This window comes from Falco rusticolus, chromosome 3, assembly GCF_015220075.1.
Source record: "Falco rusticolus isolate bFalRus1 chromosome 3, bFalRus1.pri, whole genome shotgun sequence".
In the NCBI taxonomy this organism is placed as follows: Eukaryota; Metazoa; Chordata; class Aves; order Falconiformes; family Falconidae; genus Falco; species Falco rusticolus.
This window is the reverse complement of record NC_051189.1, coordinates 71,005,120-71,032,793: the sequence shown is the minus strand read 5'-3', so window position 1 is coordinate 71,032,793 and position 27,674 is coordinate 71,005,120. Positions and strand designations below refer to the sequence as shown.

At 36.9% G+C, this 27,674-nt stretch overlaps 1 protein-coding gene across 1 annotated transcript in view; it reads right to left on the bottom strand.

The window, feature by feature from the left end:
• Nucleotides 1-27,674, bottom strand: part of LOC119144514 (dynein heavy chain 5, axonemal-like) — a 183,050-nt gene that overhangs the window by 116,577 nt on the left and 38,799 nt on the right. Inside the window, exons 23-42 of the mRNA XM_037380012.1 lie at nt 27,286-27,373; nt 27,046-27,169; nt 26,766-26,929; nt 25,501-25,593; nt 24,201-24,404; nt 22,305-22,385; nt 21,817-22,221; nt 21,542-21,660; nt 19,210-19,346; nt 17,991-18,153; nt 14,489-14,600; nt 14,042-14,170; nt 12,627-12,826; nt 12,370-12,523; nt 9,036-9,302; nt 8,716-8,844; nt 8,122-8,337; nt 6,338-6,484; nt 4,583-4,755; nt 1,077-1,255 (exon numbers count right to left, since the gene is read on the bottom strand). Coding sequence (XP_037235909.1) covers nt 1,077-1,255; nt 4,583-4,755; nt 6,338-6,484; nt 8,122-8,337; nt 8,716-8,844; nt 9,036-9,302; nt 12,370-12,523; nt 12,627-12,826; nt 14,042-14,170; nt 14,489-14,600; nt 17,991-18,153; nt 19,210-19,346; nt 21,542-21,660; nt 21,817-22,221; nt 22,305-22,385; nt 24,201-24,404; nt 25,501-25,593; nt 26,766-26,929; nt 27,046-27,169; nt 27,286-27,373 — 3,284 coding nt within the window. The remainder of the gene's footprint in view (nt 1-1,076; nt 1,256-4,582; nt 4,756-6,337; nt 6,485-8,121; nt 8,338-8,715; nt 8,845-9,035; nt 9,303-12,369; nt 12,524-12,626; nt 12,827-14,041; nt 14,171-14,488; nt 14,601-17,990; nt 18,154-19,209; nt 19,347-21,541; nt 21,661-21,816; nt 22,222-22,304; nt 22,386-24,200; nt 24,405-25,500; nt 25,594-26,765; nt 26,930-27,045; nt 27,170-27,285; nt 27,374-27,674) is intronic.

Here is a 27,674-nt window from a genome sequence, read left to right as displayed (position 1 = left end):
AACAAGCTAATGAAGCCTAAAAATATCTGCAAAAGAACAAAAGGATTAGGAGAAAGAACAGCAGTCCAGTAAAGTCAGTGAAGTACTGCTTTTAACTCATTTCTTCCCAAATATGCACTACTGGTCTTGATTTAAGCCACAAACAAACTCAGTAAGACTACAGAAGAGATGAGAGGAATATGGAAAATCTTTTCACAATTAAATACAAAATCACCTTAATCCAAATCTGGCACACCTTTCAGGCTTTCTATCTCCATTAGAAAAGCTTAATTGGATATTCTTAAACTCTTAAATAAGAAGCCAAAGACAAAAGTTACTTGTATTAATGTTCTGGCCAGCTTCACTGGCTTCTTAATTAAAACTAGAAATTATCTCCAGGTTATATTTTAACCTACAGGAGATATCACAACAGTGAAAATTATGTTTATGATACCTGTGTTAGATTTAAGAGCCCACCACTCACAGAAAATTGTGGCTTTCTAAGGTCTGCTAGTCCATATAACCAATAGTAGCTATATACAAGAAAACAGACATAATGGAATCCACAGATATTGGATCATCTGATCACTGTCTGCAAAAGTGACTTCAAAGCTCTGCTTATCATGAAAAGTTATCGGAGTTTGACCACTACCTCATTTTCCTGGTTTCACAAAAGTTCTAGAGTTTGAAATAAGGCACTGCACCACTTTGCATGTTTCCCTGCCTTCCACAGCATCAACGAGCATCATATTTGTTTGTCTTGCTTGATAAAAAAATGGCAAGGAAGGTCTAAATATCCTCCCCCCTCGGGATGGGTGGGATAGAGGCATAAAGAAAATCAGTAGAAAGGATTAAAAGGTAAAAAGAAAAGAAGACATAGATAGAAAACACCCTCCAAGAATATAAAAAAAGACTGGAAACTATGCAGGAAGAAAAAAAAGGGGGGGAAAGGAGAAATAATCAAGTGTCAGGAAAAGCTGATGAGCGTCTGGAAATAAGAGGAAAGAGAGAAGAAAATACCCTACTAATCATTGCTAACTCACTAGTGAAGAGAAAAACTTATGACTCTAAAATGAACAAAATAGATTATTTCTTACCTTTATAGATACGGCCAAGTCCTCTGTAGTCCATTTGGTCTGAACAATTGAAAACAACAACATACTTTCCCAGGCATTTGCCCATGTCTTTAGTTGTCTCTGTTTTCCCTGTCCCTGCAGGCCCTGCTGGTGCACCACCCATACTCATGCCCAGGGCCTGTGCCAGAGTGATGTAACACCTAGAGAGAGAACAAAGAGTTCTATTAATCTTTTTTCTACTATTAATTACTTGAAGTCCATTAATGTAATCACAGCAGTTGTATTACACAGAGCCGGGGAAGGGGGCAGAAATGGGTGCGCTTCCCTGTGGTCCTCAGTCAAGTCCTCTGCACATTGCGAAGCTGAGTTACCAGATACCAGCTTTGCTCCATCTGCAGAAAACCGTGCTTCCAGCACAGTGATGAAGGCAACAGCCAAGGAAACACACAGGTCAATTCTAAATGCTGAACACCAAAATACTGTAGTGTGATTTTCTCACACTAATCTTATGCCCTCCCTCCATAACTCAGCCTCAGCCTGCAGCACCCAGACTCACTGGGTTTCTGCCTTTTCTCCCATCCTCCTACTCTCTCCCCAGAGCACACAAGATAGGCTCAGAGATCTGGTAATAGGAAGGCACAGAGGCTGGAAGCAGCTCCTGTTCTTGCCATTTCCCTACCAGCATGCCAAACCAGACCAGTGCTGCCAGGCACATTTTGAGTTCAAGAAGAATGGATAAGAGGGAAGACTGTAATGGGCAGCAGAGAAAGAAGTGATCCGTGAATCCAAGGATCCTCTCCTACCTCGGCCTACATCCTGGGTTGACATCCTCAGGTTTAAGTCTCAGCCTTCCCAGATGGTGTGAAAACTACTGAAGGGTATGGGAAGACTTTTGTTCTACCCTACAAAGCTCCAAAATCCCAGCAAGCCCATTTTAACACTGTGAAACTCAGTAGCTTTATGATCATAGAATCATTGAATCATTTAGGTTGGAAGAGACCTTCAAGACAGTCAAGTCCAACCATTAACCCAGGACTGCCAAGTCCATCAGTGATTTAGTAAATCATGTCCTTAAGCACCACACCTACACGTCTTATAAATATCTCCAGGGATGGTGGTTCCACCACCTCCCTGGGCAGCCTTTACCAATGCTTGACAACTCTTTCAGTGAAAATTTTCCTAATATCCAATCTAAACCTCCCCTAGTGGTTGACTTGAGGTTAACTTGAGGCCATTTCCTCCCGTCCTATAGCTTGTTATCTGGGAGAAAATACCTACCTCTCCTTTCAGGGGCTTGTAGAGAGCAATAAGGTCCCCCTCTAAGCCTCCTTGTCTCCACACTAAACAACCCCAGTTCCCTCAGTCACCCCTCTACATGCTGCTATGTAAACTGGCCCTGATCAAAAAACCATGAAATTTAACCATTGACACTAGGTCCAGAGCAAGGTATTGATCTGCGTGATCCTCTGATTACACGCCCCACCATTCCCTGCAACTGGCAGGGTAGATGAAAGCACTGCTTGTGCTCCTGATCCCTCAATGAGTTGCGCCAAGGCCCTGAGGTCACTCTCGACTACCCTCAGACTTGTCATTTGGACTACATCACTGCCTACTGGGAAGACCAGTAATGGGCAGTAATGATGTGTCTGGGGGAAGAAAATCAGCACTGAAAAAACCCAAATGATACCAGCTAGTATCATTTCCTATAAAATAACACGGTACTCTTTCTAATATAATGGCAGTAATAATGCTTTATCACCTTATTACTCAGTGATCAGTTAACAGGCACTCTGCTCATGCAGAAAACGTACTAACAATTCTGTGACTGGAAAACAGTTAAGGACAAACTGTATACATAGTACCCTAAATATAGCTTCCATTTCGGTTTTTGTGTCTGCCATGACATGGTCTGTGTCTGACGTGATGTTTAGGAGCACTCAATTTCAGTCCCATTACCTTAATGTAATATACTACCTCTAGTGTACATTTATCATGTGCTTCGGGAGCCTTTCCAAACAAAAACTCATCAGCCAAACAGCACTTGACTCCAAGCTGATTAATGGAAAGCAAAGATATTCATTACCTGAAAATTGTCAGTTCATGCAAGTCCATACAGCAATATTAAAAATATTAAAAATGAAAAAGCCTATAAGGGAAATAAAATCTGTTCTCATGCAACACTGCTTAGTTGCATAAGTTTCCCATGCCAACACTTGAAAACATCTCTGTTTCAAATACTTTTTCAGTTTACGACAATGGATAGTCACCAGTCCCTGCAGCTCTGTTTAGCTCTTCTAGGTTTGCCCAAAGACACACAGCTCTACTCTTTTTTTGTTGTTATTATTATAGTTTACAGTCATTCGGAAGGCTCATTTTCTTCATTCATGTCACCCTGTGGTAGTTTTCAATCTTGTGTGACATAGCACCTTGAATCAGTCCCTAACCAATTAAGTTGCATTTTAATTCTTGGATCAAATTTTGAATGACGTTTTCTTGATATTTTCTCTCCTGGTGGGCAAAAATATTGTTTGTGTGGTAGTGCTGCCACTAATTAACTGCATGTTTACTGCTGTAAAAAAAATCATACTGCTGTAAAAAAATCTCTATCTAGCATAGAATAGCAGGCTACACAACACAGATTTTGGCAGATGTGTGTTACATATTGAAAGCCAGTTATCCAAGCATAGAGTTTTGGCTCTCTTAAATAGCTCACTGGGCATAATTTTGGTTCAGAAGTTGACAAAAGTCACTAGTAAATAAAATTTAGTAGCACAGCGAGTGCAAAAACAATTCCAGCATTAACTCAACGGCCTGCAGTCATTCTTCATAAATGACAATACACATAGTATTTTGACATTCCAATCCACACTTGAAAGAACAAGCTCTAGCGTAGCAAAAACATCTGCCTCTTGTCTAGCTGAAGCACTACCAAGTACTTTAGGAAAATATGCACCTAATGGAGTTTGTACTGTGCTCTATAACTAGCACTCCAGCAATGAAAAGTTCTTTATATTTTGTCCTCAGAGCTCTTTCTGTGTTTGTAGTCCTTTAATTCTCCATCAGCCTTGCTTAAAATCTTATTGGCAATAGTTATTCAATGCTCTGTCCTGAGTTACTGCTTTTTCCTCTAGGATGACTTCAGATGAATGCTTGCTGTAATCCCAAATTCTCATGCAACTACTAGCTTATTGAAAGCAGCAATACACTGTTGTTTAGATCCACTCTGTTTAGGCGGGTGAAGTGTATGGCGTTCAGGTATATTTATCTTGAGCACAAGTAAGGTTTTCAATGCCTATCACAGCACATATATAGCTCAAGCAAACAATCAAAGAAAATTCAAGACCCCTAAGGGTGCCGGTTTTTGCTGGCTGAATATATAAGCACTGACCTCTGCTGTTCACCAGCGATAGTGCAGCATTATAGTGCAACCAAAGTGAGAATACTGATTCATGAAAGTTAAAAAAAATTGAGGCAAAGGAATTAAGTCTTAGCTCCAGTACTATGCACTGCATTCTTTTCATAACTACCTGTCAGTTAAGGGAGTTATTACAAGCCTGTCTGTACACCCTAAGTATTCATTGCAGTAGGTGAACTCTACATCAGTGATTTGGATAATGCATTTATCCAAGTCTTCAAGAAAATAGAATCGAGACTGTTTTTGCCATTCAAAATCAGATGGAGATTTAATGTTCATACGGACCTATAATGGAAAAGAAACATTATTAATAAAATAATTAACACAAACAAAAACAGTATAACAAATTCATATTAAATTCCATACAGAAAAGAAATCTACCATACATAAATTGAAGAGCTGGAAGAACAAGCATAGAATCTGTCAGGAGTCAAGACATCCAGAATTACCTTTTTTTAACTTGTCTATGACATGCTCTGAAACTTTTGACCACTTTGATTTTTTTTCTCAATTGCATATAGAGATTATGCATTGTGTCTTATATTGAAGAACAGTGATGGAAAACTTCACAAAAAAAATAAATTACAGTATTGGTTACACTGCATGGTATCTGGTGCTGTTACAGAAATACTAAATCACAGACAAAGTTTGAATATATTGTACACAGGTCTATGTGGGTTTTTATTTGGAATGTATTTTTCAGTATGAACTTTCCACAAACATATTTAGATCTGTGGTAGATCTTGGTTCATTATTTGTGACACTTAATGTCAAAACCACCTCTTACAGAATATGTAGTCCTGGTTATTTGCCTTGCAGACATGGTGTAAGGTAAAAAGAAGGTTCTGGCTTCTCAGACGCTTCCTTCTACTTTCTCTCATCACAAAAGGATGTGTTTAGCAGGGAACAAAATATTTTGAGAAAAGGATATTACACGTACCAATTAAGAATCCTTTCCCCAGTTTTGGACTTGTCCTTGATTTTTTAATTCACATACAGTCCCTTTAAATTTAACCAATTTCCTGTGATTTACTTTTATTATAATATATCAAATTAATTGATAATAAAATGTCCAAATAAGAAAATAGTTATGAAAATAAATTTAAAATTAAAGATGGAATAAAATCCCATGCCCATCTTAGAAGCTGGTATTTTCTATCTGACTTACAGTATTTTTCTTTTATGATTTTCTATCTTTCTTTACACATGCACCTAATTTTTATCTAACTTATATGCATAAATTAAACAATGCATTATTGAATTATTGACCTTTGCATCATGCAAGATTTTTTTTTTAAAGTTATTTTACTTCCATTTTTATAATTATAGTTTCATGTATTTAACATACTTAAGTAAAAGAAGTCTGATGCAAGTCAAGTATAAAAAAAATTTAAATATCTGCTCTGGTTATTGTTGCTATCCTTTTCAAATATATGGAGCCTCACCACTTTGACCTTTCAATAAATATTACCTTAAATCAACACAGAGGCTGGGCTGGAAATCACGATTGATAGCAATACTGAAGGGACTTTTTTTCCCCAGTTACATTTCAATTAAATGATGTATTAGATTTTCAATTTGAGAGAACAGTTTAAAAATTAAATTCTTTTGCTCACAGTGAATTTTTGCATGATGGGTATCAACAACCATTTTAAAAACTGAAGTCTGAACCTGTGAACATATCTATATATAATTCACCCTTATCTCTGCAGGACATCTATATGAAATCAAACTAAATCTGACATGTTATATCACAGCACTAACATCAGAGCTACTCAAAGAAAACAGATTGTAAGACTTTTTTATAATTTAATATGTGTAAAAACGTCTATAAAGCAAGTCTCTTAAAAGTTTTCAAAAAACTTACCAAATCATCAAAGATATCCTTCTGATGCACGTGAATGGTGATTAAAGTTTCATATTTTGTGCGCTCCATTCTTGTCAGGTTGTGTGTTGTCATGTCAATCAAATCATTTAAAAGTTCCAAAAACTTCTGATTTGTTGTGTGCATTACCTTTTCCACATAGCAAGAACAGCCATGTAAGTACAAACATGATTTGTTCTTCCAATGTTTAGAATAAAAAATAAAAAACATCGGCAAGTATATGGGCCCATGACATCTATTATCAGCTTTGTATTTATTAGGTTTGGAATCCTAAATCTTGATTTGCGGGCTGCCCTCCATGCATCAATTCTTAGCCCAACAGAGTACAATAACGTTATATCTAGGTGAACAGGTCACATCAAAGACTTTATTCCATGACTGTTGCTCCTTCTACTATACATTATATCTCCAGTTGATTGCATCCCTGCATATTTCCAGAATCATCAGTCTCTGGGTTTGGGTACTGCACATCAGCCCAAGCAGTATCTACTCTTTAAGGGGAACAGAAACCTGGAGATCTATCACATCCTCTAACCAAAGAAGGGGGAAAATAGTAATGCAACTTTAGATGCCAATGCTAAAATAATAACTTATTTTGTGGCACCAGATTCTGTGACAAAATTCCACAAAATACAATACTGACTTATGTAAACAGCATCAGCCTCTGTCAGTGATGTTCCTGATACAAAACAAATTACAAAGCACTGAGGTTTCAGAAAGGGCAGCTCATATATACACCTGTTCCAAATATGTGAGAACAAACACACTAGCTCTCTGTAAACGTATGTAAAGCCTAAAATTTACACGGGTTGCTTAGAAAAAAAGTGCAAAAAACACTGAAAAGCTAATGGAGAACTAAACCTCTCCACTCCCCAAACACACACACACAGTTCATCCCAAGAAAACTAAACTTGTTTTCTAGTTAATGCAAAAGAATCTTTGCATCTAGTCAGTATATGAACTGGAGTTCATATGGACTAAAGGTGGGTCTATGCCCTTTTTAAATTTTGTACAACGCAGAAAATGTGGCACTAAGTGGTCTTCTCCATAGTCTAGAGTCTTTGTTTTCATTCAGTATCAAAGTACAGCATGGTACTGTTCCCCTGCACTTACTTTTACAGTAGGATGGTGTTACTAGTTCTTAGTCCAATCTCACTGTATATTCTTGATCAATTGTAATTTGCAATTCTTTAGTTCACATCCTCTCCTTCCTCCTTCACAGATTCAGTGTTAGTAATAACACCTTGGTGTTAACAGTATCTTCTCTACATGTGTGAGACTAAACCAGCACCTCCTAAATAGCTTCTATTCTTTTCCTTCCCTAAAGAAGAGCTCATCGACTGAAGAATCTAATACATTGTTAGAGCTGACCAATGCCCATGAAGCACAGTTATTTCCCCAAATTTTGGGAGCTCTTATTTCTTTCCAAATTTGATTTTGGAAAAGTCATAGGATAAGATTCCATATATTCCCAAACTGAGAAAATGTCCCTTCCCAAAATAACCGTGTTGACAGAACTATAGAGAAAACCACAGGATCAGGAACAATTCTAAAGAACATGCTGATGTGCTTTAGAATTAGATGATGAGGAGGTGTGACTTCTTAACACATTTTTTATCATTCTGCTTTTCTGTTAGTTTATTTGTTGTTCTGGTTACTTACCTAGTATTTTGTGCTTTTTTCTACACATTGCTTTTAACTTTTCACAATACGCACTGTTCCAAACAATGCTTCCAATTAATCCCCAAAGATTCATTAAATAATACCTTTTTGTCTGTTTTGGCACTGTTCAGTGCATTCTCTGCATCTCTGGTCCAGATCATTTGAATTCCCAGAAGTCCTATTTGTGCAGGAAACATTGCCTGAAAGTCATACAGCTTAAATGCTGAATCGCTAATGGCCATTGATGCCTGTCTAATGATGGTGTGGATTGTTTTCCTAATCCCATTCAGCAGCTGACCTAACCAGAATTCCACATTGCCCTGAAATAAACAAGAAAGTACTTTTAAAGAATTAGTTTATGAATAATTCACAAGTAGAAAAAGCCCTGTGTGACTTTTTCCCCAGTCCTTTGATTCCCATATCCATTACTCTCTAATCTTTAAAAGATTCCTCTCTTCCTTCTGCTCCACTGCCTTTCTAGAGATATATGTACTTCACATAAGTACTGCTGAAAAAACAGGTAAAGTAATTGTTACAGAATGACACAAACGTCCTGTCCTCTCTGGCCTTTGCTCTTGTTCACATTGGAAGGTTTTCATTCAGGTAGTCAAATAATAGCATGATGCAATACTGTTGGTCATGAAAACGTAAATCTACTTTATATCAAGTAATGAAAAACTGCAATATACTTTCATTACCTGAGCTAAAACTGGTTCAATAATATTGACCTGTTCTCCTTCTTGAGATTCAAACAATAAAATCTGGTCGTAGTTTTTTTCATGAAATCCTACTCGGTTAACATTGCCAAACAAACTTAATAAATGTGCCTACAATAGAATCAGAAAAAAAAGGTCCATAAGCTGATCTGGTATGGCATTCTTACTTTGCCTTTAAATCCAGTGTTAGAAGAATCTATAAATCATTCCAAAAGTGAAAGAAATTCTCTCCACTAAATAACAAAATCCTTTTTGGTCCTCACTTACTGACCATAAGAACATTATTGCCGTATTACTTGTACCTGAATAGTGTGGGAATCAGATGCTTGACCAAGAATTTCCAGAAGAGCAGGATCAGACACAAAAAAAAATCTTGGAAATATTAACCGTTTTTTTTCCAAATACCCTGTCAGCGATTTCTGACAGATTTCCAGTTGTTCCAGCAAATGTGGTAATAGCTGTGCCAAAGTCTCATCTCCAACACAGCACTGCACAACATTCGATGTTTCATGGGCTCTCTGCATAATTCTCTGCCATGATTTATCAATGTTCTGAAATCTTCTGGCTTCCTGGAATACATTATAAATGCATTAGCTCTTCCTCATGTTTGTCAGATTCTAAAAATTAAGGAATTCCGTGAGACAAGTTTTTCCCTTGCTGTTCAAGTCTTCTTTGCAGGACTAATGTATGAATATTTATAAGCATGCTTACAATGATCAGTGCTTATAACAACTACAATTCAAACTGCAAGAGAAAGAGTGCAATGCGGTATCTCTGGAAATGTCTTTTACTTCATCTTGGGCACCAAAATGGTCTATATGAAAGGATTCCAACACACACTGGAAAACACAAACAGCAGCCTTCTCAGAAATTATAGTCTTCCTAATAGCAATACACAACATCATGTAACAGCTGCCCCACACAGGTTATGAGGAGTAAGTTGTTAGTAGTAATATTTGACAAACAAAACCAGTATAAACAATCTGAAGCTGCCACACTTGTAAGATACTGTAAGTGAAGGGAGACAAATCCTCAAATACTGTGAGCTAGAGAACAAATGTTTTTATACAGTGGGTATACTGACTTTAAAAATTCTTTCTTCATCTACAACAAATGAAATGTTAATGGGATCGTAAATTATCTGAGAGCTAGAGGAGATCTCAAAAGACCATCCAAAGACATTTGGCTGTCACAAGACAGGATCATACCTATGCCACACTTGAAAAACATCTGTCTGTCTTGTATTTAAAGATGCTCAGTGCTGAAGATTCAGAAGTCTCTCTGGGCCATCTTTGCTACCAGTGACTCTGTTTTAATATCTAAGCTTCATCTGTCTTCTGTGTATACCTATTATTTCTCATCATAATCATAGATACAGAGAACACATTGTTTTCTTTCTGTTGAGAGCAACCCTTATTTTAAAAAAAAAATTATCATGCCTTCTCTTCAGTGTTTCCTGTCCTTCAGACCAAACAAGCTGAGTTTGTTTAATTTTTTCTTGTAGTTCATCTTTCCTGGATAGTTCCTCACTCTTATCACCCTCTTCTCTACTCTCTCAAATTTCTCTATGTGTTTCTTTGGCCAAAACCAAAGGTACAATATTCTAATTATTGGTTATTGCTGTTTACGCATTCCACTTTTCCACTTGCATTTCACACACCAGCAATCTAAAACTCATTTTCTGATAGTATTATGAGAGACTGTCAAAAGCCTATCCAGATGTATAGCATCTACTGTTTTTGCTCTATCCACAGTGCTTGTTGCCTACCCTAAAAATAAATTAGATTTGTTTGACAGGTTTTGAAACAAATTCACACTGACTGTTACTCATCTCCTTCTTAACTTCCAGATGCTCACAGACAGTTACTTGTTGCAGTATTTATCCAAGAACTGCAATTAAGCCCACTCATCTATCATTAACTCCTTCACAAAGCTGTTACTTCTCCTCCTTTGAAAATAGTTACCACATTTGCTTTTTTCCAGAATACTGGTTCATGTATCACCCTTGCAAAAAGTAGCTTTAGCAATTCTCAGGTGCCTCAGCTGTGCTGCAGCATTTGTTCATCTGCAAAAACTACTTATTGATTCTCTGATAAGCATTAACAATATAAACATACCTCACAAACTAAAAAAAAAAGTAGTTATCTTAAACAACAGTTAAGAAAGCTGTACTTTGTACTTAGAAAAATTAATGTTAGATTTGGAAATTGTAAGCCTTTAATTATAAAAGGTGTGGTCTGAATAAAGAAATATTTAATAATTTCCCAATAATCATGGTTTCATTAAGTTACAGCGTTGGTTGATCCAGTGCTCTAAACTGTTGTGTGAACTATATGAAAGCCTCTCATTAGGACACACAACAGAAAGGATGACTTATTCTGATATTTCTCTCCTGCAGGAAGTCAGATCGTTCCTTAACTCTTTTGAAGCTGCTATCACGGAAGGTCATAACTACCTTCTGAAGATGTTGCAGTATTTCATACAGATTAGCACACATGCACACATTATGTGTTATAATGTTAGCACACATTAACACACATCTTGCAACATCTCTCTGTGGGACTTCATTATACCAAGTCCTAGCAAGTACAGAATTCATACAGAAAATCTGTCATTCTATTATTAAATAATTTAAAGCCTATAAACACGTGCACACAGGGCGAATGGAATGTTTGTATATAGAGAAAAATTTATATATAGGTTTTGTACCATTAAGTAGTCCTAAGCCCTTTACTATCATCTGATTTAGTAATGTTGCAAGCTGACAGGAATATTTGAGTCTGAATTACAATCATGTTCCTGTAGGTTTGACAAAGTTCTAAGCAGTTCAACCAGACAGACCTCAGTTTGGCAAAGCTTCTTCTGAACTGCCTATGCATAGACCACAAAACTCATGTGCATTATATGCATTGGTATGTAAAGTCTGTGCTGTGGCTCTTGGTACAACATAATGCCATTAACATATTGTTACTGAATTATAGAATGGTTTGGGTTGGAAGGGACCTAGAAGATCATCTAGTTCCAAACCTGTGCCACAGGTAGGGACACCTTCCACTAGACCAGGCTGCTCAAAGCCCCATCCAGCCTGGCCTTGAACACTCCCAGGAACAAGGCATCCACAACTTCTCCATGCAACCTGTGCCAGTGTCTCACCACCCTCACTGTAAAGAATTTCTTCCTAATATCTAATACAAGTCCACCCTCTTTCAGCTTAAAACCATTCCTCCTTGTCCTATCACTACATGTCCTTGTAAAAAGTCCCTCTCCAGCTTTCTTGTAGATCCCCTTTAGGTACTAGAAGGCTGCTGTAAGGTCTGCCCAGAGCCTCCTCTTCTCCAGGCTGAACAACCCCAACTCTCTCAGCCTGTTTTCACATGAGAGAGGTGCTCCAGCCCTCTGATCATCCTCGTGGCCCTCCTCTGGACTCACTCCAACAGACTGATGTCCTCCTTATGCTGGGGCCCCCAGAGCTGGACTCACTACTCCAGGTGGAGTCTCACTAGAGCTGAGTAGAGGGGGAGAATCACCTCCTTCAGCTTGCTGGCCAATGCAGCCCAGGATTTGGTTGACTTTCTGGGCTGCAGCTACACATTGCCAAGCCATGATGAGCTTTTCAGAAATCATAAATCAACATACCTGAGGAAGTTGTTTTGCAATGTCTCCACCAACAAACACAGCTTCAAGGTAAATCCAGAGGTTTTGTACAGTAATCCAGTTTTCAATTATTTCTGCAGTATTGGTCAACTTCTGAACCCACTGTTGTATAGTGGACTTAAACGGTGCGTTATACCTGTAAGAATATGAGTTAAAGGAAAAAAGAACCTGAGATGACAATTGTTTACTTTTGAGTTTGATCATATTTGTAAAATATGAGCATTTATTACGTTTTGTACCTGTTGCTCATGAGCGACCCCAATATCACGAGGCTGTCTTCCACCAAAGCTATTTTCTCCATTATATCTGAACCTTTCAGAAGGAGTTCTCCTCGAGTTTTGAACTGGCCAAAACTGAAAGCATGAGTGCTCCATTCACTAATGACATGCTTCAATTTTGCTTCAATATCCTTTTCTTTAATAGCACCGATGCAGATATCCTGTGTAAAATTAAACTAGTAAATTAGGAAACTAGATATTACAGTACTACTTGTAACTGGAACATTTTATGGGCTATACTCCATCTTCAGTAGTACTGGCACCTTACATTTACAAAAATTCACTGACTGAATCTGCAGGCAAAATTTGCCTTTCTGTATGTATTAAAATTTGAAGTCAAATATACACACTGAGGGGTTTAAGGAAAATATACATTACCAATAAAAACCAACAAACAGTCCAAGAATACAGTGTACATGGACAACATCACTGTCTGCTACTTCTTGAAGACAGTGAAGACAGGACTGCCATAAAATCGGTTACTGCATCAGAGAGAAAACGAGCAGCTACTCAGATTGGACCCAATCTGTCCAGGAGTATATCGGAATGCATCACAGATTTAAAGTCTTTCCTTGACTGTAAGGCTGTAACTGAACCTTTCACATGGCTTAAATTCTCGTCTGGAAATTTGGTTCAGCACAGATTTTATATCATTTTTTCATCTTAGAAGTGTTCTTTGAGAAACAAGACAAATCAGGTCACTACTCTGGAGGGACCACAGATTTAGCTAAGTGACAACAGAACTAGAGTTAAAAACTGTTGGGGTTTTCCTTCTTTATTTTTAGCTATACTTTGTTCTTGCAAAAGGTAATGAGCATAAAGCTAATGTATTTGCTACATAACTACTGCCCCCAAAACAGAGGGGGTAATAGCTTTGTAGTTTGTGCACATTACATAAGCCTTCTCACTTCTGTGCTCTTGTGAAGAGTCACTTGTGAAATACAAGAGAACCTTGTTCTCCTATAATCCTATATCCTACACTTCTACTCTGTTCCAAAGATTTTTAGCACTTTACAGGATCAGACTTACATAAACTATTTTTTCTCTCCAATAAGGCATTTAAAAGGAATAAAATAACTATAAGTAGGCAGACCCTAAACCAGAAGCATGACAGAATCACACTGCTCTTAAAACAACAGAATTCCTTCTATGGAAGGATTAGTGTAATACTATCTACCCATTTAATCCTTCTCCAGAATAAAAAAGGAAATACACTAGCCACCACGGCTAATACCAGCTACCAAATTCCACTATTCAAAAGAATTCTCTAGCTAAAGCCAAATTTTTAAATGTTACAGAGCTGACTAGAGAAACAGGATTTCAAAAGCCCCAGATCACATGTTATTCATTAAAAACAAACAGAAAAATACATGTACCTCAATATCTTCTTTATACTTTAATAAAGGGGCATCCATTATGTTTTTCAAAGATAAATTTTCAGAGTCAACATCAAAGTGATGCCCAGTTACTTGCGCAATTCTTTCCCAGTGTCGTGACACCACTGCCTAGAAAAGTCCATAGGAATTAGGGAAGATTTGTTAAAAATTATTTTTAGGACTGGAGTGTTCACATACTTTCGCACAGCATCTGTTAACAAATAGAAGAGTCTTGATTTCCATTCTGTTGAAAGCATTAGTAGTTCTTCTAATCACATTATGAAGTCTTTTCCCTTTCTGTAACTAAGTCTAACTAAATTTTTGCATAAATATAGCTGCTTTTGTCTATAAAAGAGAATTATGGAAAGCATCTTACAGTCATGCAACATAGTCTTCAATAGAGTTTTTCAAGTGAATCTTATCTCCAAATTATTATGCTGAACATACTTTGTTTGCCATCATTTCAAGCAAAGGACAGGTCTCTCTGAAGTCATCAATTTTTTTTTTTAGGTCTTGAAAAGCTTGCCATTCCTTCAATGCTTTTGGTAACTTACGGATTCTTTAAAAAGCACATACAAAAAAGAAGAAATATGTTATTCTTAATAATCACAATCCGTTTAATAGCACAATATATTCTCATTTTTCAACCAGTGGACCAGTGGTCCAATAGACTGTAAATAAAAATCCAGTTGCAAGCTGTCAACATAATGTCTAGCTGATTGTTTCTGACTGCAGGCATGAAACACTGCTAAAGGCAGTAAAAATCACACTAGAATGGTTTGGGTTTTATTACAGTTTGAATTAAAGGAGGTACATTCATGTGCAAATCCATGTCTAAACTTAAGCTTTTGCAGTGTCATTGTTTTATTAAAAATTTTAAGATGCTGATTTTGTAAAGGGGAAAATGGATTAAACAACATATATTTTTCAAGAAAAATAAAGTACATCTAAACTAAAACTGACTTGCTTGCAAATGGAAAAATACTTTCAATAGAATAAGTCCCATTTTATACCTAGTTTGTACAAAAGATATTTCAAGAAAAATTTTCCTTTATGTACAATTTCAGGATGAAATAAAATTGAAAATTAAGAACTTCTTGTACTGTGAATTGTCACAGCTCCACTTCCTTCTAACATGTCATTCTAATTTTCATCTGCCAAAGGTATGGATCAAAGACTGACAGCAGTTCTTTTACAGCTCAAGGGCAGAAACAAAAAGCTACATAAAACCAACCGATAATGAAAAATTTCTTCAAAAAAATTCTGTTTTTCACAGATCAAAATCAGACAGATCTGTCACACAATGTGTGAATTCTTCACTGCTTGCTGGTAGGAGGTAGATGAACATATGCATACTGTCATGGCATTACAATAATCACTGTAGTCTTTCATCTTGAATCCAACAATAGACAGTAGTAAATACACTAGGAAAAAGCATAACAGACTGGAAAATTATACTTATGCCATTGATAAGGCTTTAAGAGGCAGTTCCTGGGTACTTCTATGCTGAGGGACAAGTAATGTCCTTAGAAACTTTGTCTTAGACTGGCAATTAGAAATGGAATCACTGAGACTGGTAATGAAAGTTGCTGATTTTTTTGTAGACGTACCTTTTTTTCTTTGTCTTGGTCTCAGTAATATCTTCTAACAGCAAGTTCCATAAGTTACACACTATGTGAAAAAACTACTCCATTGATCAGATTTAAATTTCCTTCTTATATTTACTGGACATTCTCTTTATACCACAGTAAAACATAAAGGGAAACTTCTCTCTAGCTGTTATAAACTTCTATAACACTCTCTAACACATGCATTTTCTCTAAATATTTATCCTTTTTGTCTCTTTTTAAATGGATTTATTTTCACGTACAGTTATTTCTGTACGTTCTTCTTTTCATGATTCCAAGTTTTCTATTGTATTACTATTTTTGAAAGGGGTAGCCACAAAGAACACTACAGTGAAGAACTACACATATCTTTACAATTATGTTAAAACGTTAATTGCATTCCCAGTATTCCTGCTCCTTTCATAACACAGCATACCATCTTAGTTATTTCTGTGGTAGCCCTTGTACACTGTTTAAACTTCTCCAGCTTTAAAGAGAACAGCTTGATGCAATAATGCTAGCAAGCTTGCCAAAGGAAGAATAGTACTGAGTTAGACTTCTATTAAGAAAAAATGTTTACTGCCTATTGGTGGTCACCTTCCTCCAAATATAACGTAATACTTGAGAGATGGAAAAAAAGTCACACATGAAGTAAAAAAACCAAACATATAACTTTCAAAACTTATCACGCAATGGCTTCCTTCAGAGTTCTGGGAGAAGGAAGCATAAAGAGAGTCCTACCAACCTGTAAAATATAATTAACTACAGAAAAAATGATGATGCAGATTCCAGAATTCTCCTGAAATTATATCAAGACTTATATTGTCCAAGTGCAGAAGTGTATATATATTTCACATACATTCATTTTTATTATTATTATTTTTAAAAAGTGAGGTGGTTTTTTTTCAAATTAATGACTAGAAGACTAGAAGACAGCTCACTCAGTTTTTCCAGAAAGTGAAGAAAATCTCCACCCCGCTCCTTCAGTGTGTACACAAATGAATCTAGATAAAATGGTGACACAAAAACTGAGCACAAGTAGTATTTCTTAGGCTTTGCAAAGATCTGGATGAGAAGAAAAACACAGATTTGATCTCATCTCTTGAATAATACCAGAATCTAAGTGAGGTCTCTCTCAAGTCACATTGAAGAAGCCAAAATCAAAAGCTGATCAGAACTACTGGTGAAGCAGACACACACTGGCTGCTCCAGAAGAGAGGTTCTGCAGAAAAGAAAGCTCTTAATATATTGAGTATGAACTTGTCTTGACAGAAGTCACTGAGAAAGCAATCAGAACCACTGTGTAAAGAGGTGAAGAAAATGCTTATAAAAAAATAATAGAAGAAGAAAGAAAACAGAGAGGCAGTTCACATCTTTTTTCCAATAAATATGCATAGGATAAAAATACTGCACACTTATTTTCACACTTTTGCATATAATTTGGTTCTTATGTATATTCTGTAACTCCCATTAAAAGTAAAATATAGACTGGTACAGATAACTGCTCTAAAGGAATGGATGCACTGAATACTTAAGACCTACATATAGACTCTCCACTTTTGCATGTAACAAAATTTCCCTTTTCTAGCAATTGTACCTATACTCTAGTGCCAGGAATCAGAATTCAAAGAAAGCGGGCAAAGGGGAAACAATCCAAATCCTCTTGGCCTACGAGCCCCACCCTCTAAGAGAAGTAACCTGCTGGGTCAGGGAAGTCTTGGAAACCCAGCCATGGCTCTTGAAGAACCAAAGGTGCATCTTTACCAAGAGTAGAAAAATTCCTCTGACTTAAGCAAACCATGGTTTCACCTAACTGTTATTTTGCATGTGACGTGGAAAACATTATTCCTCTCAGACCTCATAAATAACTCCCCAGAATTTAGTATGTCTACCTACCCTTCTTGAAATAACAATGTCAATCCATACAAACACGTGGAAGTAGACAGTAACTTCAAAATTGTCTAACATCACAGAGTAACAATTAATTAGCTGTAAACCAAATCACTGAGAAGGTAATATATGAAGATCAGCTCCAAAGGTTATTTATACTCTACAACCACCTTGCCCACAGGTTTATGCAACTTATTTATTAAATAAGCTACAACCTACCATGTTGGTATAGCCCAACAAGCCTAAAGTGACTCATAGGCTGAGCTAATTAAGGTCACACACTAGCTGCATATTGCACCAAAATCTGCAGCTAGGGTAGCTGTGCTGATCACTCAAGCCTAAGTCTGAAATAAACCAACAGATTTTTGCCCCTCAGAGCAATTTTCACAAGCTAATTAACACAGACAGCTGAGAAATAAAAATTGTATGCATCTCAACAAATAACAACTTACTTGTTTTGAAAATCCAGAAGTTCATTGTTGATTTTTTCAATATTTAAATCATTCCAAAGCATTTCATTGTACCCATCGATATTAGCAGTAACGGAATTACAAAGACTGTAAAGTTTCTGAAGCAATGCAAGTTCACGTTTAATTTTGTGCAGTTCAGGATACTCTGTTTCAAATTTTAAAATAAAAAATCTGTGAATATTAATTAGGTACATCTGTATTCATGAACATTAAAATCCTTGTACTTCTAAAATTGGTATTTAATAAATGTATGAAATCAGACTTGCAGTCTTTCAGATAGTGTCTAGTAAGAAAAGCTTTTCCAGTTATGTTATGTAAGAATATCAGATTTTGATGCACAGTAATTGTTTAGATTCCTGATTTTTTAGTAAATATTCTTCTATAATGGTAGATGGAATCTTATTAGGGAGGTGCTGCACCTACCTCTGTGAGGGAGATAATGTTGAAAAAGTAGCTGAAATGGCAAAGGAACGCACTATAGCTTTAGACAAGAACTAATATTTTCCCTGTCTCAATTTGCACTATTTACTTAAGAGGCAGAGGTTGAGGATGGGGGTGTGCTTTCAAAATAAAAATACAGAATATATTACACAAGAGAAGTATTTAAAAAGGACTTGCTTAACATAAATGTTTTGATTAGTTTCTCTCATATCTTTGGGGGTTTCTAATTAATTATATTGTGATTATTGCATATGTCTTCAGACAGGAAAATATACTGAATTTAGCATGCACAAATTAAAGTGCTTATCATACATTCTGCTGTAACTTTAATTGATACCACAGTCTTCCAAACTTGCAGTTGTGTCTGATTTGGAGACATAAGGATATTACAGATCAGTTTTGCACAGCCCAAGGGAATTCATTACGTATCTGGAGCAGGGACAACTTGAGTACTTTGGCAACATGTTTCCCAAATTTGGACATGGAAGAATACAGCCAGGAGATATACTACAGAAAAAGCAAGAAAGCTAAGCAGCTGGACCCTGAGATACCCTGGAACAGTGTGATATTCTTCCACCTGATGCTTATGTATGTGCAGACTGAGGGCCAGTTTCATACAGCTGCTTTTTATAGGAAAGACAACAATAAATTACTGCAAGGAAATTTTCTACAATGAATCCAGCACTGAATGCACTTAGCAAGACCCATAAGAAAAAATTAATAGCCTAGGACCAGGCATCCATATAATCTAAGAAACTACCTGTGACGGGAAGACCAAATAATTCTTCCCCACCAGAAAGAGAGATATACTTCCTCCACAGTTCATCAAATTTGGCTTGGAAGATCTGTAATCTGTCACTTGCTTCATGGGGAGGAACATTCTCCTCACTGGGGCCCCTGTAAAAAAAAATAAAATATTCAGTGCAAGAGTGCAAGTAGCAACCATTCAGGTTTCACAAAGAAGCACAATGAAACCCCGACCTTATTTACTGAACAGTATTTAATATTTTCTAACATTTTTTCTAGAAATTTTCACAAAAGACACTAAAAGAGAAAAATGAAAATGCAAAGTATATTCAGCATCCCAACATTACACATTGAGTAGTTTCTGAAAGAAAGGCCAATTTATTTTCTAGTTATAAAAGTCAGCTAGGTTACCATACATATTACAAACAGTTTAAAAGTTCTAGAAATGTTTTGTCTTTGTTATTTTCCATTTCTTCTGTAAAATACATTTTAGTTATTAATTTAATTTATATTCTTAAAAAGGGAAAGAGAGCAGGTATATAATTCAGGAGTGAAAACTGTGGCAGCTGGCACCAGAACCATAATTAAGCACTCAAAAAAGTAACAGAAAAAAACTTGATTTTGCCCTAATGACTACATCTCTGCTGGAGGACTGGGTGTAATCCTCAGCGCTCATGCCTGGCACCACTTCATGGCTGCATCATAATATTTTGGGATAAGAAATGTAAGGACGTCATCTTCTGTTGTGCCATGGTTATTTCTAGAAAGACAGACAGGCACATGGGCATCAGAGAGCAGTGTAGGGCAGCTGCTTGGCAAGGAAAATGGAACCAGGAGATGAAAGCAGTAACACGGTCAGCAGAGGCAGCCCGGGCCTGGTCCCATAGTACCTGAGCAAGGAGAGCAAGTCAGGCCTGGGGATGGTAGTTAGGGTCAAATGAGAGTTTAGATCTTTAGACACCTTTAGGGAAGGTGAGTCAGCAAGTCAGGGTCAGGAGCAGGTCTAGTGAAGGTAACTGGGATGAGACACAGTCCAGTGGTTACCAGGCTGTTCTGAGATCAGGCTGAGAAGTGGTTCTGTGCATTGGGATCCAGCAGGGTCCATGGCCAGGCAGAGGCACAGCTGTGACAGAGCTCAAACTGTACGTCGGGGCCAAACATTGAATCCTCAGCTTAAAAGCAGATCCCACAGCAACGGGTGTCAGTCTTGCTGAGGCCTCCCAGCAGAGCTCTTGGAGGCTCTGTCACCAAGGAAAGGGGAAGCCCTCAGATACACTAGCTCTCAGTTGGCCCTGAGCCCTGGCAGTTGAACCTCCAGAAGCGGGGCTGCTCTCAGGGTCCCTACAACTGGTAGCAGCCACAGTGTGTTTCCATTAATTCCTCTGGACAACTGCAAGAGCAGAACCGCAGGCAGCACTATGCATCCACACTAGCAACTTGATGCTCTAGTAGGTTCCTTTTAGGTACAAATTCACCTTGTCCTGAAGTGTTGCGTTCAAATGCACTGCCTTCAAGAAGTTTCACTGCTATTGAAGTGAAGGTTGAAGCCAAGTACCTGGTTACCATTTGGAGCACACTGCTTGTAATACTAACGCAAAAGCACCTGCCCTAGGAGAAGAGTATATACTCTCCAGGGCCCTCCAGCAGTGTGTGCTCTGTGTGTGCACTGAGATCAGTCCATAACAGCAAGGCATCCTGCACAGGCTGTACTTAAAACTGCTTCACACTGCTCACAGGCTATAGGTATGCAGTGCCTAAGGTCAGCTGCTGGCATGAACTGCATTGCCAAAAAACACACACTGTGCATGTATTGTCCTAGAACCAGAATGGACCACAGCAAGCAAAATTCTGTCTTTCCTTCTTTGTTGCTAATGTAGATGTGTCCAATGAAGCACAAATATCCCACAATTAAAAAAAAAAAAAAAAGTAAACTTAGAACTGAGACTGAGTAAGACTCAATGAATTTAGAAATACCCAGAACTGAAATCTCCACTCACACCAAAGGAACTACTTATATACTTAATATTAAATATCTGCTTAAGCACTTTGTGAGTTTAGAAACCTGAAAAAACCATTAAATTTGGATTTGGATTGAGAATTTGATTTTTTTTTCCCCAGTCTATTAACTCTTTCAGAATTTCACCAACTCCAGCACTGAAATTATGGAAATGAATCTATGACAGTAGAAGTATCTCTCATTTGATATGATTCTGAAATCAGGTTTTTCATTCAGCTGTCATATATACATTGAGGCTGTGCTGTGTTTATTTTTGGAAGCCCTTTAGATACAGCATTTTTGAACAATCACTAATAAACATGATTGTATTGCACCACAGATCACCTACTTTTCATCATAATCTTTGTAAAATTTTGCAGTATCAATCTGGAATTCTTGAACACCCCTCAGTAAATCTGTTTTCATGTCTGGCTGTACCTTCAGCAGCAAGTCCTCAACCTGCAGTGCCTATATGCAGACAAAGATGAAAAACACGCATAAAAGAAGCAGGAGAAAAAGCACAGGGGTTTAAGTAAGATGATTTTGTTCTAGTGTTTCAACATTAAAAAGGCTGACAATAACTTTCCTATATATATGAGTCAAGAAATAATACAGCTATGATACCTGTGTGTTTAGGTTCTTCCAGGCATAAGCCAATCCATCAACTCTTTCTGTATTTCCATCTTGAAAGAGCAGACTGTATTTATGAAGCACAGAATAAGATTCTTCTATAGGTCCAACTGTCATGTCAATTTTAATCTCATTGTCTCGGATTTCCTTTAGTGCTTCCATTGCTCCCCGTATATCATCAAGGTCATGGATAGGTCTGCTTAATCTCTTGCTAACATTTTCAATGAATGAATAAATTTCATCCATGTCTGTGGCAGACTTTTTATTCAAAGCTAATCCAAATGCTCTTTGTCTTGAGCGGCATTCCTGAATTAAAGCTATTTTCAATGACTCTGTCGCAATATCCACTGATTCCAGTACACAGTGATTTGGTAGTTCTCTGATTTGCATTTCTAATTGCTAAGACAAACACAAAAGTTCAGCTTTTAATTTCACAACAATTTATCTGAACAGTTCACTTTTATTAAAGATATAATACTTACAGAAAAGTATCTGATTTGAGTTTGGAATTCAGCCACTGTTGGTTTAGTATCTATAAATTCCCTCACTTTTTCCTCTGGATCCTATATATAAAAAAGTTTATTTTATTTAGCGTTGGTATTACAATAACCTACAGGGGACCCAGTTACCTGATGTACTGTGAAAACACACAAATGTTCCTTCTCTAAAAGATCTTAAGATATAAGCATTAAAGTGAAATTATTTTACTTGAACTGCTTTTCCTAACTCTCACTCTTTGTACAGTAGTCTTTAAAGCATTTGAAATCTATCTGTAACTCAAAAATTGACACAGAGCTGGATATCCTTTATCCGTCTAAATATTACTACAAAATTTACAACATAGCTGCTAAAACTTTGCTGGAAATATTTCCTTCCCACTGCCCCTTCTGTCTGCAAACCCCCAAAAGCAGCTCACATCCTCTAACAGGTAGTTAAATGGTAGTAATTATACTCCGCCATCTTCACTCTTCCTGACACAGTATATTTAACTGCAGTTTCTAGCTGCAAATGGCCTGGCCATTTGAAGAAAGGGCAGCTTGGCAGGGAAGGATGGGTCTAGGGGAAGAGGAGGCATTTCTCTTGCTGGAGCTTGTTTAAAAGCAACAGAGCACTGAGCATCCTTCCTTTTCATAAGGTAGGCCCGTTTCTGCAGAGGTGAGAACTTCAGTGTCACCAGCTCAATAAATGTGCTAGATTCTCAGTTCATTACAGACAAATGATCTTCACCCAGGTCAATGACATTCATCTACAGTCTGCACTGTGAGATCCCTAAGAAGCTTCTCTGCCCGATGATGAGTTACCAGTGACAGCTCCCAGCAGTCCCACAGAGATTATAAAGACAGGGGGAAACATTGCCGACTCCTGAGGAATTTTAAGGTTAAGGAGCAGATTAATTGACTATTTTAGAAGATTTCAGTAAAAAGGAAACATTATCATGCTATTGCATCATCCAGTCTCACTGTGTCTTGCCTAGGTGAAATGACACATCATCAACATGTAGTTAGTTCAAACAGTATCTCCAAAAACTGAGGTAACTAAGCATTGAGATTTGGAAGGCCAAAAGCCATGAAGAGGTGAAAATGCCCTGTCTTAGCTTGAACTCTAACTACAAAAGCGTCAGCTGTGTGAACATGGTCACCTATGAGTTGGTTTAGAAAGGGGAAGTTAAAAATAGTGAGCAGTTACATAGGTAAGGTCACTCCTATTTCGTCTTGGCCTGACTAAAGCACCTTTGATAGGTTAAGAGCAGTGGCTGTCCATCCACTGAGTTGAATTTCACTAGTCAGAACGTACACAATGTTTTATTTTATTAAATATCTCCTGCCAAAACACTCTTGAGAGTTTTACCATCTATGTGACTGGACCCACTTCCTAACGAAGACAACTCCATCAGCCAAGATTCACTTCTCCTTTGGAATCCTTATACTGGAAAGTTTTTCTACATTTAATTTAACATTTTTGTAAAGAAATAGAAAAGCTACTTTCAGCAGTGATTGCTGAAAAAGAACTAGTCAGTTTAATATTCAGGAGTAGTTTTGTAGTCTGCAATTTCTCAGATACTATGCTAAATTTTGTTCTTTTTTATAACCTATGCAGACAAGTTGCTGTGAGAAAGATGCATAAGCATATGAGAGAATAAGCTTGTTTATGCTCCAACATCCTTTTTTGGTTTTCTGCTATCTTCCTTACATGGTTTAACAGGTAAAGAATTACAAGTTCTGGTCAACACAAAAGTAGAAAGAGGTATTATGGGTATATGGATTCTACCACGAAACCAGTGCTTCCTACTGAGCACATAGTCTCCTTACACAACCCAAAACAGTTTATTTAAAAGATTTCACAATATAGCAATGTATTTTATTAAAAATGTATTTGACCTTGTTCCAGATGCCTGAAAATTCAGAAAAGCTGTTCAGAAGATCCAGTGCTTCGGTTTTAAGAGATAAAATAATTGTATTTAGTTGGATCACCAGTTTGTTTACATCCTTATGCTCGATGATCTGCTTGTCCAAAGCTTTCAGTGCCACCATCCTGTTAAGTTTGCTCTCATCACCTAGCTCTACAGCAAAACCTTGTTCAATCTGGCATAAAGTAAACAAGAAAAAAACATGTCATGTAGTTTTATTTATATTTTTTTTACATTACGGAATGCCCAATAATGCACACAGGAAGTACTTCTGAGAACAGGTAAGAAGTACAGAGAAAGCATCCATAAGGAGACTCCCTGCTCTTCACTTGGATTTTTACAGAACTATAATTCTAGTGTTAAAGCCAATTTTATTTAAAAAATAGCATGTGGAGCTCTGTATTAGTCATCACTGAATGACATCTGTCAAATATGCATCATACACAAGTATAACTGGGCTGTTTCCTACTCCTGTATAAATGCTCGGGTCTTCCTGCTTTTAGTGTAGATTTATGATCTATACCCATTCTCAGTCAAAAAAAAAATCCTGGAGGCAGTGAAGGGTTGGCTGCTTGGAAATAAGCAAACAATTCTCCTTGAGGAAACCAAATTCAACCCACTGTCCTAGTTTGTTTTTATTACTTTTTTGCAGGACTTGAGTGGGGTTTTTTCACCAAAATGAGCTGATCTGTTTTTCACGTCAGATCAACAAAATAGGAAGGTATTTTTACAGAGACACTTTTCAGCACAGATCTATATAGATCTGTATTTCATTAGAACAGGAGAGAATTAAGGCCATTTGAATACCATTACTGTGCATTTCTGTACTTCAACAAATTTCAGTTTCTATCTATACTTCAGACCTGCCCAAGGTTTTAGTGCTCATTTTAATGCCAGTTAAAAGATTTATATTGTATTTACTGTAGCATTATAGGTGCTGTATGCAGCCTGAAAGTTTAACTTAAACTATAGGTTTTGCCTGGGAAGACTGATAATAATTTGTACTTGGCTAGTAGGACCCATGCATAATGTTAGTTTTCACACATTATCAACACTATCATCATCATACTTGAGCAGTATAAAAGGGTTTTTTAGAGCAACTTTTGATTTTAATATTAGAAACCACCAAACATAAGGTTTATGAATTATTACTCTTATCTTAAATTAATTAGTATAGAGAATTGTATTGGTATAGAATATATTCTTATGAGATTAAGAAATGTTAAACAAAATACTAAATTTAAAAAAAAAAGTCAAAATAAAATACTCACCTGCTGCTGTTTATGATGAAAGTAAGCAAATTTCCACAGGGGGATATCTTTGGCTATTGATAATACGATATTTACAGCTTTGTTTACAGCACTCTGAAAACAGCAAAACATTTATCTTGAGCACACAGTCAGATTATGACCAATAAGGGGGGGGGGGGGGGGGGGGGGGGTGCGGGAAGCACCAGCAGGGAGACTGTCCTCCAGATGATACGAAAATGGAAAAATTATACTTCTGTCTTTACAGGAAATATTCTAATGAGCATGATGTAGGCTCACCCAAAATCCATTTTTTAAGGGGAAAAGGTACTCCATAAAGTTTTAGCACAGTCCTCCTATGTTGATGTAGTTTTCAAACAAGCACATGAGACCCTTGTGAACAGTAATCATGAGTCACTGGGGATCATAACTTAATCATAGTACTATTTCCCGTTAAACTGATTATAAACATAATTATTTATTATTAACAATAATATAGTTTTCACATTCACATTAGAATACCTGAAAACATTTGTCTGAATATGTGATGGTATAGTTTATAATCTATACAGGCAGCTATACAAATTATTGTATAACTTATTATATCTATGGCATTTTAAAACTACATTTTGTGGTCTGTTTTCTTACTGACAAGACCATGAAGGCTGCAAATGAAAACTGAGAAATAATTCCATTAAAGGTTTTGACAGTGACAATGCTAAATGAAAAGTCCACAAATCAACACCATAAACAACTAATACTTTGTGAATAATTTCAGGTATCACAGCCAATTTTAAGTATGCATGTAAGAATTTTGCTGAATTAGTGTAAGTTTAAATGAGTGTTCAAATTTTTTCACAGTTTAGTGCTTTAGGCTAGTAATATTTTTCTTCATATTTCACTACTACAGAATGCTGATTTATGAAAGATACTTTAAATTGATAATATTGTTTTATATTCTGAAAGAGTTTAAGGAGACTAGGAAGTCAAATCAGGCTGCATCAATGGCATTATTTTTTTATTTTTTGCATTCACTTTGAAATGTTTGCCTCCAAGTAGCATGAGTTACTGAGCTTTTAGGAAAAGGCCTTCTGCTGGCCTGCATAACAAACCTGATCAGTGGCTTCATTTCCTTAGCACCCAACAACGTCACAGACTCAAGTGACTTTTAATTTTTTTTCCCCTTCCTTTTAGTTCTCATACCAGATTAGACTTGCACATGTTGTTTTTAAACAATTAATTTATAAATGTTTTACCATAATGACTGAGAGGTACAATTATTTTCTTACCTGAATATCTTCAAGACTTGGCCTCAGGACAACATTTGGAATAGCCAGTTGAATTTCAGCTTTAAACAAGGGAACCCTCTGTGTCTCTACAAACTTGGTCGTCTGATACCTCAAGTCAACAACACGCAATCGATGTCTTAAGGACTCTAGAGAAATCTTCATGCCTAAATAAATATAATATTTAAGCGAGGTTGTATTTTTTACCACAATAAGCTTAGAGGGAAAAAAAAACTGAGAGCAATGTAAAAAAATTAAACATATCTGAAACAGACTCACTCACATCTGACCAAAGAGTCAGTATTCTTCTGACAAAGCTGTCCCACCAGATTATAGCAACTACAGGACAGGCATCCTTGGCAGCGTGTTTTCTGTTTCATGTCAAGATATGTACAGGCATATGAATCCTGAACAGTGAAAGAGAAATTCTTAGGAAAGTAACCATGTTATCCAGCATGTAAGTGAAATATCAAGCATCTGACTAGGTTATAAAAGATTACTTTTTACACTGTAGAGGTCTTACCTCCAGAGATCTTCCAGCATCTGCTTTCAGTCTGTGCTTAAGAATATCTACCATTTCATACACAGAGCATTCCACTTGCTGACTCTGTCTAGAAAAACAACCTTACAGTCACCCACAGGAAATCAAACATAAGGAACACCCTTTGTTATTTTCCAGGCATATACCCCAAGTCCCACTGCACTGTGAAGAATTCTATGTGCAGGGAAATACCCTTACACTTGTCAGTTTGTTCCTATTGTTTAGCCATACAAAGAATGTGAGACATTAAGATATGCAGACTACCATGAAACCCATTTGTCAGACTCTGTAATAGCTGATTCAACTGGACTTCATAATAATTAAAGAAAAATAAACGTTATTTTCAAGCTATAGTTAATAAAACAGGTTTA